The sequence below is a fragment of the Pituophis catenifer genome, unplaced genomic scaffold, assembly GCF_029215685.1.
Source record: "Pituophis catenifer annectens isolate HBS135680 unplaced genomic scaffold, rPitCat1.0.hap2 SCAF_14, whole genome shotgun sequence".
NCBI classification, from domain to species: domain Eukaryota; kingdom Metazoa; phylum Chordata; class Lepidosauria; order Squamata; family Colubridae; genus Pituophis; species Pituophis catenifer.
This window is the reverse complement of record NW_027256894.1, coordinates 16,552,592-16,569,735: the sequence shown is the minus strand read 5'-3', so window position 1 is coordinate 16,569,735 and position 17,144 is coordinate 16,552,592. Positions and strand designations below refer to the sequence as shown.

Here is a 17,144-nt window from a genome sequence, read left to right as displayed (position 1 = left end):
AAAAAAAAACATGAAAAGGAAACCTGGAAAGCTTGCAGGATTATCCAATGTTAAGTTTTGTTTGCCTTAAAAACTCAGGGCTTTTGACCGTACTAAGTTTTCAGTAGTGAAGTTATGAAATGTAGGAACCTTATGGTTAAAAATCAGGAAGACCTTCATACCTACAGGAACTGAGGACATGGTGAAAAAAGAGTAGAGCTAATAATAATGGATCTAACCACGGTTTCTGCCATCGGGGAGTGATGTGCAGACTCCAGAGCCTCCAGAGGCTGACAGTAGAGAGGCAGAGGAACAGGAGCAAATCGTTCCAGAGGGCAGGAGCTGCCACAGAGAAGGCCCTCCCCCTGGGGGTCACCAGCCGACATTGCCTGGCTGACGGCATCCTGAGGAGTCCCTCTCTGTGGGAGCCAGAGATATTACTACCGGTTCTGTGGGTGTGGCTTGGTGGGTGTGGCTTGGTGGCCGTGACAGGGGAAGGATACTGTAAAATCTTCATTCCCACCCCACTCTGGGGGAAGGATACTGCAAAATCCCCATTTCCTCCCCATCAGCTGGGACTCGGGAGGCAGAGAATAGATGGGGGCGGAGCCAGTCAGAATTTTTACTACCGGTTCTCCGAACTACTCAAAATGTCCGCTTCCGGTTCACCAGAACTGGTCAGAACCTGCTGAAAATCCACCTCTGAAATAAAGTGAGATTCACTTAACAATTGTGCCCAAAAGGTCATAAAATGGGGGCAAGACTCGCTTCACGACCACCTTGTTTAACAAACAGAAATTTCAGGCTCCGTTGTGGTCAAGGATTAGCTGTGTGCCATGTAAGAAAGATTCTGAGACACCTTACCTTGACAAGCTCCTGATCGGATGTTTGGGATGAATCCCCTTCGGCAAGGACTAGGCTGGGCTGGACACATTTCACAGGGGTGACCCCACGCTCGGCCCACCGTTGCGCAGCAGAGGGTTTTGGTGCACACGATCCCGCTGAGCTGCCCCTGGCACATCTGGTTGGTCACCAAGGTGAAGCATGGGCCTGTCCTGTAATCTGAATTACAGCAAGGAAACCTGGTCAGTAGGACGCTTGGAATGAATGACGCATGGGGGGACTCAAATATTCGTTAGTCAGCCTTTAGTCTGGCTCATCCCTTTTTCAGATCTGGTCCTGCTTATCCCAGACGGAGACACTGGAGCTAGCAAGTTAGCCAAAGTCGGTGAATAAATCAAGTCCCTTAAATTGGACAAAGAAAAAAAATCATAGTTCAGAAATAGGTCATATTGCAAATGAGGAAATGGCAGTTAGAAACTCTTTTCTTTGCACACTTTGTGTTTTCTTTCTTTTCCTTGTTTGCACTGAGACAGCTGACTTCGGGAAAGGTATAGAACAGGGGCCCCCAACCCGCAGTCTTTGGACTGGTAGCAGTCCCCAGTCCATTGGGAACTGGGCAGTGGTGAGATTCAAATAATTTAATAACTGGTTCTCTGCCCTAATGACCAGCTGGGTAGGCATGGCTCGGTGGTCATGTGACTGTGTGGGCGTGGCCAACTCAATGTCACTCACGTCGATGGGCGCTTCACCTTAGCTGTTACAATGTAATAAAGGTTAACCATAGAGGCAGTTTCTGTAAGCAGGGCAATAAAGATTAGGCTAGAAACACCACCAGAATATTTCCTTCCTGACTTCCTTACAGGATTAGCCCTGGAAAAGGGGAAAAAAACAAAATAAGATTTCTTCCAACAACCGGTTCTCCTGAATAGGTGCGAACTGGCTGAATCCCATCACTGGAACTGGGCCACGCATGCAGTGGGCGAGTGTGCAAACTCCATTTGTGCAAGTAATGAGTGAACACGCCAAGCCATCATACCCCCCGCCCACCACTGCCGGTCTTCAGAGATGAAAAAGTTGGGGACCAACCACTGCTATAGAAGAACCATTAAAGAGGGGTTCGGACAGGAGATTACGCAGTCCCGAGATTGAAGGAAGTACGAGAAGGAAAATCAAAACAACCCTGCCTTGATTTTGTTTTAGTATAAGATGAGACGGAGAGAAGCTTAAGACTTTTGAGATTCTGTTATTATATCCTGCAGCAATAAAACAGCATTCTTGGATTTCCTGCAGTTTCTCTTTGTTGAACTGGCCTACTTCGAAAGGCTTACAGATCCAGAACAATCAAGAAGAGAGTCAGCCTGGGGCTACGTGGCAGATGTGGCCAAACCATGGCATTCAACACTTCTGAAATTCCGTCAGTTACCATAACTTGGTTGCAGCACCATTCTTTCATTGGGTCAATTTGTCATAAGAGTGAAATCTCTCATTTTTTTGGCATAGGCAGCCCATTTGGGAAACGTTGAGTAAGCTCCAGATATCTGGGCTGTTCAGAAGGGTTGGTACAGTAGTATTAATGATCAACAGATGTGCCTTTTGGTAGCAATGCCTAGGTTATTTCTTCGCCAGAGGCACTATGTCAGGACTGCAAAGGCTGAGGCAGTGAGGCAGCCTGGTGGTAATTCCATTGTTGTCATCAGTTTTAAACCATTCAACTTGTTCAACCTGAGCTCCATCAAAGTGGATAAATAATCAATTAATAATACTGACAGTAATCGTAGAAGTAGAACGACTGTGGCAAAGGAAAGCAAAGATAGTACCAATAGTAATAGGCACCTTGGGTGCAATGCCAAAACAAACTGAACACCATCAATTGGGGGGCATCACTTGATCGCCATCGGCATTGACAAGGTCACCATCAGTCAACTGCAAAAGGCAGCTCTATGTGGAACAGCTTACATCCTACAACAATACCTCTAACACCATCAAACAACCACATCTACCTATCCCAAGTCCTAGGGAAGGACTTGATAAAAATGTCAAGTCTAGTTGGAACATCTAGTTGGCTGTGTGCCAAACCATAATAATTCTCTGTGTGATAAGTTGGGAAGGGAAAGCATCATTGGCCCAAAGTCATCCAATGTGCTCACAAGCTTTACGGTCAAGTAAATTCTTAACTTATCTCTCCCTCATCCAACATCTTAACCTTTACACCATCCTGATACCCAATATTCTGTGAACCAACCACTGATGTCTGAAAACAATTGTTTATAGCTCCAAGCTACAATTAAAGGCAGCTGGGCCTGGCTGGTAATCTATGACGTAATGCATGAACCCTACCGCTGAGTTATTTTCTGCTTGAGGTTCAGTTCATTGGGGATCTTCCCATTATTAACCAGATAATTTGCCCTTCCCAAACCACAGTAAGAATAAGGAGCCAAGGGAAGAGAGGGAAGAGAGGGAAGGAAAAGAGAAGAGATGGAAAGAGATGGACTGTTGCTGTAAAATTGGGTGGAATATGGTGTATATGAGAATATGAGTATACTCTGTAAGGATTTTTAGAAGATTTTAAGCTAGGATTTTAACCAGAATTTTAAACATTTTAACTAACTTATTTAACATGACGCGGGAAAACACCTGAGATTTTAATTTTTTGCAAACAATATATTTATATATATAAATGATATATATTTATTTCTTTTAATTCATAGGTATAAATGTGTGATATTTTTGCAATCAGGGTTTTTTCCTATGTTGAAAGATGTTAAAATGGCCATGGTGGGATGAAATCTCTATTCATCGCTTTCAGGCCTGTCAGACATTTTATGTTGTTTCTTCTGAGACTTATGGGAGTGATATATATATATATATATATATATATATATATATATATATATATATATATGGGAAATGATTTATATATATCTTATGGGATATATATGGGACTTATGGGAAATTATATATATATATATATATATATATATATATATATATATATATATATATATATATGGTTGATCATATATAGTGATATATAAGCGATATGGTGACTACAACATGCATAGGTTTTTTTTTTTAAACACGGCAAAATTACTCGCCCATTGTTGTCGATCGTTGCATCGCACAGATAAATATTTTAGGAGCGTTAAATCTTCCCTAGGGTGCCAGTTTGTCATGCACATCTGCTCCTTTAAAGTTGTGTCCATTTGCTGAACGCTGTTAAAACACGGCTTCAAAAAGTATCCCGCTCCAAAAGCCTTCAGTATAGTTTCCCCAGAGTTCCCTTAAGTGGGTTAATTAATGGATTGATTATCTATTGGGCCACCTCTAGCTGGGAGCTCTTCCCAGGCGTTTTGCAGCCTGGAAACTTACACAGAAGAATCCTGACAAACCATTTGGAACTAATTATCCTCACCCGGCCAGTACAACCACTGACCCAGTAAGCTGAACGCAACCTCGAAGGCATTTGTGTGCAGTTGCCTGCCAGATCCTTAACAACACTTAACTCAGGGGATTTTTTTTTGGGGGGGGGGGGTTTGCAGCCCTTAACAGACAGCAAAACAAGAGGCTTATTGAGAATCCAGTGGGCTGCTATATCAGAGCTTGTGATCTGCATTTGTGCAGGAATGCTACAAACTCTCTAAACAGCCTTTCCTTCCAACCCTTGTTATCAGTTGCAGCCCAAGTATAAGGCTCAACATTAATCATAAGATTTGGGGCGTTCGTGCTAAGTCAGCTATTGTACCCTTGTTTTCTCAGGTTTGACAACAGTCTGTAAGAGAAGTTTACTGTTTTTTTAAAAAAAAAAAAAAAATCCCTCCCAGGATAAATGTTGTTGTTTTATTTATGGAAATAGATGCACGTGAGAGAAAGTAAGACAGAGAGAATAAGCGTGTGTGTATATGCACATATAGTAAAGTATCTGTACATTATTTGCATTTCATACTGCCAGGCCAAGTTTATGCTATCCAGTTTAGTCATTTTAATTTCCTCTTTTTGTACATGCATAGCCTGAGCTAGCCTTTTAGCATATTCTGACTTAATATGGTTCAGCCAAATTTATTTAATTTGTTTTATCTCTATTTTAAATTTTGTATTTAAATGTTTTATTTTATGGCTGTTCACCGCCCTGAGTCCTTCGGGAGTAGGGCGGTATACAAATTTAATAAAATGAAAATGAAAATGAAAATATACTGTATTCTGTTCAGGGGTGGGTTCTAAAATTTTTTTACTCCCGGTTCTGTGGGCGTGGCTTATTTTGTGGGTGTGGTTTGATGGTCATGTGACAACTCTTTAGGATTTAGCAGAGGTACTGGTCTACCAGGCTTTTAACTGCTTGCAGAGCCGTACCGGTCTACCCATTTGTTCTTGGAGGCACCGGAATACCACCATATTGCCTTTTACCACTGATCAGCTGTAGGGCGGCCCTTTCAAGCGCCGCGGCAAGAATTTAAACAGTTTTTTTCCTTCTAGCCAATCAGCTGGGACTCGGGAGGCAGCGAATAGATTGGGGGCGGGGCCAGTCAGAGGTGATATTTACCGGTTCTCCGAACTACTCAAAATTTTCCACTACCGGTTCGCAAGAACCGGGGAGAACCGGTAGCAACCTACCGCTGATTCTGTTATATTGTCTTCTACCCAATTTTTTGGGGGGTGGGGGAGGGGTCTGCATGTTCTTTTCATAACTATCCTGACGCTGTCAATTTATCCTTGGATATTTTGAATATTTGAATGTCAGTTCTTTTGTGCTGGTTCATGACCACGATGAAGCAATTTGTTTACGTAGTAGGCCTGACTAAGATTGGCAATAACTCAATCTTGTAGTGGAGTTCCTTGCATTCAACATACACAAAGGCAGGGGTGGGGCTGCTGAGGGTTCGCAGGGGTTTGGGAGAACCTCTAGCTAAGATTCTGTGCAGTTCGGAGAACCCCCAAATCCCACTCCTGGCTGGCCTCACCCACCCCTCCCCTCCCACCCCTCCCAGGAGTCCCCACGTGGCCCGTTTTGGATGCACATTAGTGCAGGGCACACGAGGAGGTTCGGGGACAGCAAAAAACGGGCTTATCAAAAGTTCAGGAAGGCTGGAAATGGGCCCATTTCTGGCGTCCACAGGGCCTCTGGAGCCTGGGGAACCTGTTTTCGCCCTCCCAGAGACTCGAGGAAAGCCTCCGGAGCCTGGGGAGGGCAAAAACCTCCCCCTCCGCTGTGGTATAAGAGGCCAACTAGGCCACGCCCACCAGCAACCGGGCAGAGAACCCCTTGCTAAAATTTTTGAAGCCCACCCCTGCACAAAGGTTGACAAATATACAGCTCTTTTTCCCACTACGGATTCAAGAATGACATAAGAAAACGCATCTTCTAATGGCCTCCCTAGTGAGCAACTGTGGAAGATCTGAGACCTCCTTTTAATCAGAAACTGGCTTCCTGCTCATTTTCGTAGAAAGTATTTCAAAACCCACATTCAAGAGTGGGGGGGGGGAACCTGCATCTCTTCTCAAATCTATCTTGCTTTTGCAGTTGACCCACTTTTGATGCTTGCAGCTGAAAAGTTCTAATAAAAATAATGTTCAAGAATGGTTTCTGAAATGATGTATGGTGAGAGCTCAAATCCGACACTTAAAACTAAATCTATCATAAAAAGGGAAAGCTTTCAGTTCTGTCCTCCCCAATTATAAGCACCAGCAGTCCAGATGACGTGAACAGGTTTTATTCCCCCTCTTTTCCGTCACAAAAAATAATACAGTACAGAAGAAAAGACACGAATAGTTTCCCAAATAGCATACAGTATCTACTACATTTTAGACAATGGTGAAATGTAAAATTTCTTACTACCGGTTCTGTGGGCATGGCTTGGTGGGGGGTTAATGTGACTGGGTGGGCATGGCCAACTTTTTTTTTTTACTTTTAAAAGCATTTTTTCTACAACCTTCTAAATCCTACAAGCTACTAAATCACAATTAAATCATAATCACAGTAAACTTGCATTGTAGCTTGTGGAATAGCTTCACAGTTTCTTTCATTGTAGCTTGTGGAATAGCTTCACAATGCTTGGGTTCGCACAACACACTGAATCAAAGGAATGACTGTATATCAGCTTTGCACAGTGTGAGAACAGCAGCTAATGTAGCCACTCCAAAGCCCAATTCGTTCGGCCATTTTGCCCTGAAACGGCAATCCTAAGAGAAGTCATAAGTCTCTGGACTGATAAAACAGCCATCTGATCCTAAAGGAATATAGATCTTTATAACACCAAAGGAGCCTTTTGATTCCATAACAGTTGGTCGAGCCATTTAATTTCTCTCAATGGAAACCAATCAGTGGTGTGTTGCCCCCTGTTCGGACCGGTTTGCAAGAACCAGTAGTAAAACCAGCGGGAGGCTCCACCCACTGCCCCGGATGTCATCATAGGCGATCTGCGCATGTGCAGAAGCTTGGCGCGTGCGGGAGTGAAGCAAGTATTAAAGGTAAGTAGAACTATTGCAAACCGGTAGTAAAGGTAAGTAGAACCCACCCCTGAAAGCAAATGCGCAGATCTCAGAGACAGTCATCGTATCCCTGCAAACAACCATCCTAGGCATAATTATAAGAGGGTGTGCCAAACTTTCAAGTGGCAGCATTTTTACTTGATGCTAGTAGTACTAGAACTCAATCATAAAATTGATTTGTCACAGAGATTAAGACACGCTTTAGAATCTCAACTTGTACAATCAGCCTTTGGCTACGCCGCAGAAGCCGTCGTTACTGTTTGGCGTAGGGTGATGACTGACAGTGCACAGCCACACAAAACACTGCCAGAAAAGAACAGAGACACAAGGTAGTTCCTGGAACACAATCGGAAAGCTGTAAGGTAAGCATAGTAGCTAAGAATTAAGGCAGACACACCAAAGCTACTGAGGATGTAATTCCTCCTTTGCCTGGTTTAATTAACTCGGTTGCTTGAAGAAATTTGAGCCCAGCTCCAAACCTGGAAGCTAAACCAGAAACCGGGTTAACCATAGGATCAGGGGTGGGCTGCTGGAGGTTCGCAGGGGTTCGGGAGAACCTCTAGTTAAGATTCTGTGCAGTTCGGAGAACCCCCAAATCCCACTTCTGACTGGTCCCGCTCACCCTGCCCCGCCCCTCTCAGGAGTCCCCACACAGCCTGTTTTGGATGCAGGTAAGTGCAGGGCATGCATGGAGGCTCCGGGAGGGTGAAAAACAGGCCTACCGGAAGTTCGGGAAGAGGGCCTCCGGAACCTGAGGCAGCTGTTTTCACCCTCCTGGAGGTTCGAGGAAAGCCTCCGGAGCCTGGGGAGGGCTAAATCCCCACCCAGTGCAGGAGGACAACTAGGCCATGCCCACCATGGCCACGCCCACCCAGCAACCAGGCAAAGTACCCTTTGCTAAAAATTTTGAAGTCCACCCCGACATAGGATGGTGTTGGTAGGAATCCCTTATGCTGAGAACAAAATAGGAAGCAGCTGGAGAAGGTAATCACAGCATCTATATGCCATGCTTTGTTGCTAGGCTACATGTGTTATACAAACGCAGTCAGAACCATATATAAACCAGGACTGACAAATTAACTTTTTCTGGGTCCTTGTGGCTCATTTATCAAATCGTGGTTTAAACAAACCGCCCTATTATGACGTGTAAACCCAACCACTGAGCACTACTGGCCTTAATTTATACCAAGAAACGTAGTATCTGAGCCCAATACAATTGCACAGAGTAGGGATGCTCCGGGTCAGAGGTGAGCCACTATGGCACCTTACAACCTACGGACTTCAACTCCCAGAATTCCTGAGCCAGCAATGGCTGTTTATCTTAACCCTAACTCTACTGCATTTTCATCAGCCTAAGAACCGACTGTCATAAGCATCCCCTTACGCTGGCGGAAAATCCTAAGGCACATTTAATAGAATCAAGATAAAATAGAAATCAAGATCATGTGAAGTTTTAATACCACTTTATAATGCCTTGGTAAAGCCACACTTGGAATGCTACATCCAGTTTTGGTCGCCACAATGTAAGAAAGATGTGGAGACTCTAGAAAGAGTGCAGAGAAGAGCAACCAAGATGATTAAGGGACTGGAGGCTAAAACACAGGAAGAACGGTTGCAGGAACTGGGTATGTCTAGTTTGATAAAAGGAAGGACTAGGGGAGACATGATAGTAGTGTTCCAATATCTCAGGGGCTGCCACAAAGAAGAGGGAGTGAAACTATTCTCCAAAGCACCTGAGGGCAGGACAAGAAGCAATGGGTGGAAACTCATCAAGGAGAGAAGCAACTTAGAACTAAGGAGAAATTTCCTGACAGAACAATTAATCAGTGGAACGACTTGCCTCCAGAAGTTGTGAATGCTCCAACACTGGAAGTTTAAAAGAAGATGTTGGATAACCAGTTGTCTGACGTGGTGTAGGGTTTCCTGCCTAAGCAAGGGGCTGGACTAGAAGACCTCCCAGATCCCTTCCAACTCTGTTATTCTAAGATTTTTCAAAAGATTGATGGAAGTCCTTCACACCATGTGGTGGATCAGGTTTGTAGGAGAAAATAAAATCAAATTTGTCAGTCACAAATCTTCACAAATCCTGCCAAGAGACCGAAGTGACTCTACTGGTCAAGCCAACAGATGTTTTAGTCAGTGCCAAAATTCAGAATCCTTGTTCTAACTCAAAACAAGGCACGTGTTGACGCATTAAAAAAAAGAAAGAAGAAGAATGTTTTTTTCATCCGTTGCCACGACAATTATTTCAGTGTACCAGTATAAATACGTGTAACATCTGGAGCTAATGGTGCAATGAAGCCGCTCATAAACTGATCCACTTAATATGAACACAGAACATCAGCATTTAAGTTTTTGGGTGGAACTTTGGAGACATTAAAACAGCCTTGGGACCAGCTCCTAAAAATTCCCAGCTCTCAAAGCCAAGTGAAGTAACAGGTTCAAGAAAGTTTTGCTAATATATTTGCATATTTATGTAACCCATTTCAGTCCATTCTGCCTTTTCCATGTGCTTACACAGTTTAAAATTTTATCTCAGCACACAATGCAATTGGAAAAGTAGATGCAACTGTGAAACTTCAAATTTTACTAGATTATTCAAACAAGATTTCATTCAGAAATGCACAGTGTCTAACTCCAAAGGGGGAAAAAAAGTATTAAATGTTTGCTGTCTAGCTACGGAATTGCATGTTCTTTTTTCCCAAAATTCACTCTCCTGGTATTTACAGGTAGTCCTCAACTTATAACAGTTCATTTAGTGATGATTCAAAGTTACAATATCACTGAAAAGAGTTAACTTATGACCATTTTTCACACTTATGACCATTGCAGCATCCCCATGGTAACGTGATTTACATTCGGATGCTTGACAACTGTCTCACATTTATGACGGGTTGCAGTGTCCCGGGGTCACATCATCCCCTTTTGTGACCTTCTGACAAGCCAAGTCAATGGGTAAATCAGATTCACTTAACAACCTTATTACCAATTTAACATCTGCAGTGGTTCACTTAACAACGGTGGCAAGAAAATCGTAAAATGGGGCAAAACTCAGGTAACAAATTCCTCACTTAGCAACATAAATTTGGGTCTCAATTGTGGTTGTAAGTCGAGGACTACCTGTAATGGAAAAACTGAGGAAGTAGAAAAATATATATCGGTTAACAGGGCTAGAATGTTAGAGGAAGATAAAACTCCAATAATATGGATAAGCTCACAAAGGAGATACAAGAAAAAGATGAAACAGATTATTACTTAGTCTGGGAGAAATGGTATAAATGGTTGGAGGAGAAAGGGGAAAAAGAAAAAAAAAGGGAGGGACAAAAGAAAACTAAACAATGGTTAAATTAGGTGGAGAAATATGGAAACAAATGGGACGATATAAATCGTGGAAACTAGGTACCTGTTTATATTAAATGTAAATAAAATATTTAGATTAAGAGAATATATATATATGATATACTAGGAATATATGTATAAGAGATAGATTAAGATAAGAAAGAGAAAGTGTATAAATATAGATGACTGATGCAAAGATGTTGAAAAGAAGAAGATGTAAATATTTTTGCTTGTTTTTTTGTTTGTAGGTTTGTTTGTTTGTTTGTTTGTATTAAAAAATGTTCAATAAAAATTATTTAATTTTTTTTTAAAAACTCCAATTGCCATAAAAAAACTTATTTGGAAACTTTCTCTGCTAAGGTTTTTTTCCTCACTGGTTGGAGTTTATAAAGGTATTAGCATGTATCTTCTCTCCTATTAAAATCCCCCTATATCATTTCCCATTTTGAATTTCAGTCCCGTGACCAGTTGTCCATTTCTAATCACAAACCACTGAGAATTATTCTTGGGATTTGTGTGTGTGTGTGTGTGTGTGTGTGTGTGCGCTGTGCAAGGCACATTCCTTACGACAACTCATGCAAAATCAATTAGATAGCCTAATTAGTTTTCCAATTCATTAGAGTCTCGCGTGCACGTCTGCAGAGAAAGATAAAGTTTTTATGAAGGTAGCCTTTGCAACACCAAAAGGAAAGGCAGAACAACGAGAAAGAAATTAGTTCGTCTTGCCTTTTTGAACCCAATTCTCAGAACCCAAAATGTACCAATAAGTCAAAAAAAATGCAACTAAATTCAATTTGCAGCTCAAAGGATTTCATAAAGAATGTCCATCAAACATAAGCCAGAATTTGACACCCGGAGATTGTTTGGAACAAATTTCTGCAGTTTTTTGGATAACATTTTTCAGAAGTGGTTTGTCTCTGTCTTCTTCTTTAAGGTAGAGAGAGAACGACTGGCTGTTGTGGCCCATCAACGGCCTGTGCAGCTAGTAGCTGATTCCGACAGCGAGGAGGCTGGTGTGATGCTGCGCCAGCAGCCTGTGCAGCTGGCACTCGAGTCGGACAATGAGGAGGCTGGAGAAGATGTGGTGCCAGAGGCGGGGATTCAGCCAGGGCCTTCAGAACCTCCAGAAGCTCCCATAAGTGAAGAGGAAGAAGAGGAGGAGCCTATTCTCGATGCACGGGTGCGCAGAGCTGCCAAAAGGCAGGAATGGCTCCTCAGGAGGAGGTCCCCTCGAGAGTAAGGCTTGGGGCTAATTGGCCACTCCCTTAGCCTATTTAAGGAGGAAAGCCAACTGAAGCAATTTGTAGGGAACAACTTTAGTTCACTCTCCTTCGCGTCTGGATTCTCTGCAAATTGCTTCTGGGTTTTCTGCCAACCATAGTAAGATTGTGATTACTTTATCTTTGGTTTCTTGTAGGCTGTTAAGAAAGTTTATTAACAACCTTTGTTTGAAAAAGACTGAGTTATTTTAGTAAATTAAGTTTTGTACAGACTTTGTGTGTGCTGCGTTCTTTGGGGTCCGTAGCTGGGGCAGAACACTGGCCCAAGGTCACCCAGCTACAATCTTAAGAGGTTGCAGAAAAAAATGCTTTTAGAAGCCTCTGACGATCAGGCAAGTCAGCTGGGATCGCCAGAGGCTTTTAAAGGGATTTTTTTTTCCTACAACCTCTTCAGCTGAAGAGGTTGCAGAAAAAAAATGCTTTTAGAAGCCTCTGAGATCCCAGCTGAGCCGCGCGATCATCAGAGGCTTTTTTTTTAACTTTTAAAAGCATTTTTTCAGCCGAAGAGGTTATAGAAAAAATGCTTTTAAAAGATTTTTTTTAAAAAAAGCCTCTGATGAGGTGGGCGGGGTAAGCGAGTGGCGACCAGGCCGGGGACCGGTTCGGGGGCGTGGCCAGTCAATGTTATTTCCGGTTCTCCGAACTACTAAAAATTTTTACTACCGGTTCTTGCGAACCGGTGCGAACCGGGAGCAACCCACCACTGGAGCTGATGCAGCATTTTAAAGACTATTTCAGGCAGAAACCCAAGCATTTAAAATGCATGCAAAAGACAGCTGTGAATTTACTCTGGAGACTGGCTTTAATGAAGAATGAAGTCACAACAAATTCACACGCTTTAGATATTCGGGAAATGACAAAACCTTTTGCAATCTACTTTTATCAATTTCACTATGCTAGATTTTGGGTTACTGACGGTAATCCTCGTCTTACAACAGTTCAATTGGTGACCATTTGAAGTTACAGCAGCACTGAAAAAGGTGACTTATGACCATTTTTCACACTTATGACCATTGCGGCATCCCCATGGTCCTGAGACCAAAATTCAGATGCTTGGCAACTGATGCATAGTTATGATGGCTGTAGTGTCCCGATGTCATGTGATCAATTTTTGCGACCTTCTGACAAGCAAAGACCATGGGGAAGTCCAGATTCACTTAACAACTGAGGGACTAATTTATCAGCTGCAGTGATTCACTTAACAACTGCGGCAAAAAAAAAAGGTTGTAAAAGGGGGCAAAACTCACTTAGCACATGTTTCCGTTAGCGACAGAAATTTTGGGCTCAACTGCCGTCCTAAATCGAAGACTACGAGTACGGAGGGGGGGGAGATTTCGACTTAAAATTTCCAAACAGCTTGTTTTCAAGGCATTTAAACAAAAAGTTCTTTTAAATTCACAGTATTGTGAATTTAGGCACTTATCTAACAGGGTCTCCAGGTTGTTTGCAGAATTAGAGAGGTATAAAGGAGCAGCTGAGCATATTAAAAACATTTGGGAGTTGGGAGAGGAGGAGAAGGGGAAAACAGAGGGATGTGAACTCCGGGACACCACGTAAAACATAAATTTCTTAACAAAAAGAATAGTTTATTCATACACTCTGTACGTTGGGTCAATTATTACTCAATTTCTTTGGAGACCAACCAAAAGGACTCCACCCACTTTTAAAGTCTACTGTAATCAACAAAAGAATGAATGGTTCAAAAGCGAACACCTGGCTGAAATCCAAACCACAATCCCAAGACTTAAAAGCATTAAAAGACGACATATAAATAGTTTCTTACAAGAATTATATAGATCATAAACCTTGATCTTTTATATATAAATCCTGGTTTCCTCATTCATATTGATATGAGTGAAGGTATTTTTTTTTTCATTAACATTTTAGAACAGGTTAAATAACCGATTAATTTGGAAGGATGCCTTCGTGGTAACGTATTAAGCTGACAGTAATTTGTTGTAGAAAGTTAGCACCAGGGGTGGGTGGGCTGCTGGGAGTTCGCCGGGGTTCAGGAGACCCTCTAGCTAAGATTCAGTTCGGAGAACCCCCAAATCCCACTCCTGGCCATCCCATCCCACCCGTCCCATCCCTCCCAGGAGTACCTACGCAGCCTGTTTTGAATGCAGGTAAGTGCATGGAGGCTCAGGGAGGGCAAAAAAACAGGCCTACCGGAAGTTTGGGAAGGCCAGAAACATGCCCATTTCCGGCCTCCAGAGGGCCTCTGGAGCCTGGGGAGGCCATTTTCACCCTCCCAGAGGCTCGAGGAAAGCCTCCGGAGTCCTCATTTAGTGACTACAATTGAGGCTGGTAACTCGGTCATTAAGGGAAGCGCTAATTAAGTGAATCATAACTCAGTCATTAAGGGAAGCGCTAATTAAGTGATCATAAACCCACAAGTGGGCTTATGATCTTACTTCAGCTTTCCTTTTTCATATAAAACAGAATCTGCTGTCTTAATGAGCAGTGTGGTGGCCTAGTGGTGAAGATGCTCTTCTCCCACTTGGAGGGTTGAGAGTTCAATCCTAGGTAGCAGCAGATGCTTTTTCCCCCCTTAGGGCGCAAAGAAAGAATATCTGCTGTGAACTCCCCCTTGGCGTCAGGAAGGGCATCCAGCCAGTAAACGCTCAGCTCCATCCAATCGCCCCGACTCTACCCTGAATTAAAGGATTACGGGGTAGTAAAAATGTTTTTTTTTTAATCTGTTGTTTTACAATATTGTTGCAATAGCAAAGGATATGGAAGGTATAAAGGCAAGATGAGGTCACGCTATAGCGTTGTAAATGGGAGATGAGGGAGTCTCCCAAATCCTCGCCAGCAAGAAGTATATGGATGTTCAGCCAATACAGTAAGAAAATAAATGCAAACTACTGAGGCTCAATCAACAAATACCCAGACAGTGTAAACATCTGGAAATCTGTTCTTCTTCTCTCAGATCATCAGGGGAACAAAACTAACGTTCCACTCAGCTTAACTGTTTTAAAGCTTTGGCAAGACCGAGTTTTTTCCCCTTTTCTAGGCCGAGAGGCCAATCCGAATGTAAACTATGGCTAGTAAAGGTAATTTAGAAACCCTCTCTAGTCCTCTGCATTGATGGATTCAGATTGCAAGCAAGGCAGGGTTTGTTTCACTCCAGTTTTTATTTCATAAACTACAACTGGCTGGGTTGCCAAACATGAGAAGTGAAGCACGTGATATCTGACTGTGATGCGTGAGCCACATTGAGGGAAAATTCAGCAAGAGACGATCAAGTGTCCCATTATAGATTTTTTTTTTTTTTGCTCCGCCTATCCAGCAAATTCAGGAATTTCCAAAAGAGGTGTCTTTTCCTCTTGCAGACAAAGATAAAAAGCATATTACTTCATAGAAATAACAGAATAACGGAGTTGGAAGCGACCTTGGAGTCTTCTTGGCCAATAAAGAATTCTATTCTATTCTATTCTATTCTATTCTATTCTATTCTATTCTATTCTATTCTATTCTATATTCTATTCTATTCTATTCTATTCTATTCTATTCTATTCTATTCTATTCTATTCTATTCTACTCTACTCTACTCTACTCTACTCTACTCTACTCTACTCTACTCTACTCTACCCTACCCTACCCTACCCTACCCTATTCTATCCTATTCTATCCTATTCTATTCTATTATTATTTCAACATCCTATACCCATAATGGCGAACCTATGGTAGGCGTGCCACAGGTGGCATGTGTAGCCATATTGGTGGGCACGCAAGCTCAGCTCCGGTGCGCCATCTGAGTTTCGGGCCTTCTGGGCCCACCAGAAGTAGGGAAACAGGCTATTTCCTGCCTCTGGAGGACCTCGGGGGGGGGAGGCCCATTTTTCTCTCTACCCAGCTACCAGAGCCTTTCTAGGAGTCTGGGGAGGGCCAAAACGGCCTTCCCCACCACCCCCTGGAGGCCCTCCAGAGACCAGAAATGGCCCATTTGCCAACTTCCAGTCCCACCATCGCGTGCCAGGAGCAGGGGGAGCAGGGAGGGTCGTGCGCACATGCGCAGGGGCAGGGCGCATAGAATTATGGATGTGTGCATGCGCGGGCATGACCCTCCTCTCCCCGCTCCTGGCATGTGATGACAAAAAGGTTAGCCATCACTGCCCTATACCAATTCAGACAAGTGATTGTCCAGTCTCTTCTTAAAAGCCTCCAGTGATGGAGCACCCACGATTTCTGAAGGCAAGCTGTTCCACTGGTTAATTGTCCTCACCGTTAGGAAGTTTCTCCTTAGTTCTAGGTTGAAAAACAAGGAAGTCCAGTTGCCTCTTGAAAAAGCACCTTGGGGACAACCATGACCTGGATGGCTGAGAATCTCCATAGACATCCTCCTTGATTAGTTTCCATCCACTGCTTCTTGTCTTGTTTTCTGGTGCTTTGGAAAATAGGTTGACCCCAGTACTGGGTTTCAATTTTGGCCGCTACCAGTTCGCTCGTGGACGCGGGCGAGCTTGCACGCGATGCTTCTGCCCATGCGCAGAAGCTTCTGGGCATGCGCAGACGTCCAGGCAGGTGGGCAGAGCCTCCTGATCCAGGGTGAACCAGTAGCAACCTACCACTGGTTGACCACCGCTTCTTGGTGACAGCCCCTGAGATATTGGAACACTGCTATCATGTCACCCCTACTCCTTCTTTTCAATAGACTAAAAAGGTAAAGGTTCCCCTCGCACATATGTGCTAGTCGTTCCCGACTCTAGGGGGCGGTGCTCATCTCTGTTTCAAAGCCGAAGAGCCAGCGCTCTCCGAAGACATCTCCGTGGTCATGTGGCTGGCATGACTCAACGCCAAAGGCACACGGAATGCTGTTACCTTCCCACCAAAGGTGGTCCTTATTTTTTCTACTTTCGAACTGCTAGGTTGGCAAAAACTGGGACAAGGAACGGGAGCTCACCCCGTTACGCGGCACTAGGGATTCGAACCACTGAACTGCCGACCTTTCGACCAACAAGCCCCTAATCATCTTTGTTGCTCTTCTCTGCACTCTTTCTAGAGTCTCAGTATCTTTTTTATATTTTGGGTGAGCAAAACTGGATTCGGTGAAAGACAGGAAGTTAGCCTAATTCAATTTTGTCACTGATTTACAGAGAGAATCCAAGGGGGGCAGGGAATACAGGATGAACCATTAGAGCTCAGAAATTCCACAGATCTTATGGACAGTCAGCAATTTCCAAAATCAGTTACCTGGCTTATTTCAGACCTATCCTG

General features: G+C 43.3%; 1 protein-coding gene across 1 annotated transcript in view; it reads right to left on the bottom strand.

Moving 5' to 3' along the window:
- FBN1 (fibrillin 1) overlaps positions 1-17,144 on the bottom strand; it is a 193,114-nt gene that overhangs the window by 136,159 nt on the left and 39,811 nt on the right. Inside the window, 1 exon segment of the mRNA XM_070953865.1 lies at positions 844-1,041. Within this exon segment, the coding sequence (XP_070809966.1) occupies positions 844-1,041 (198 nt within the window).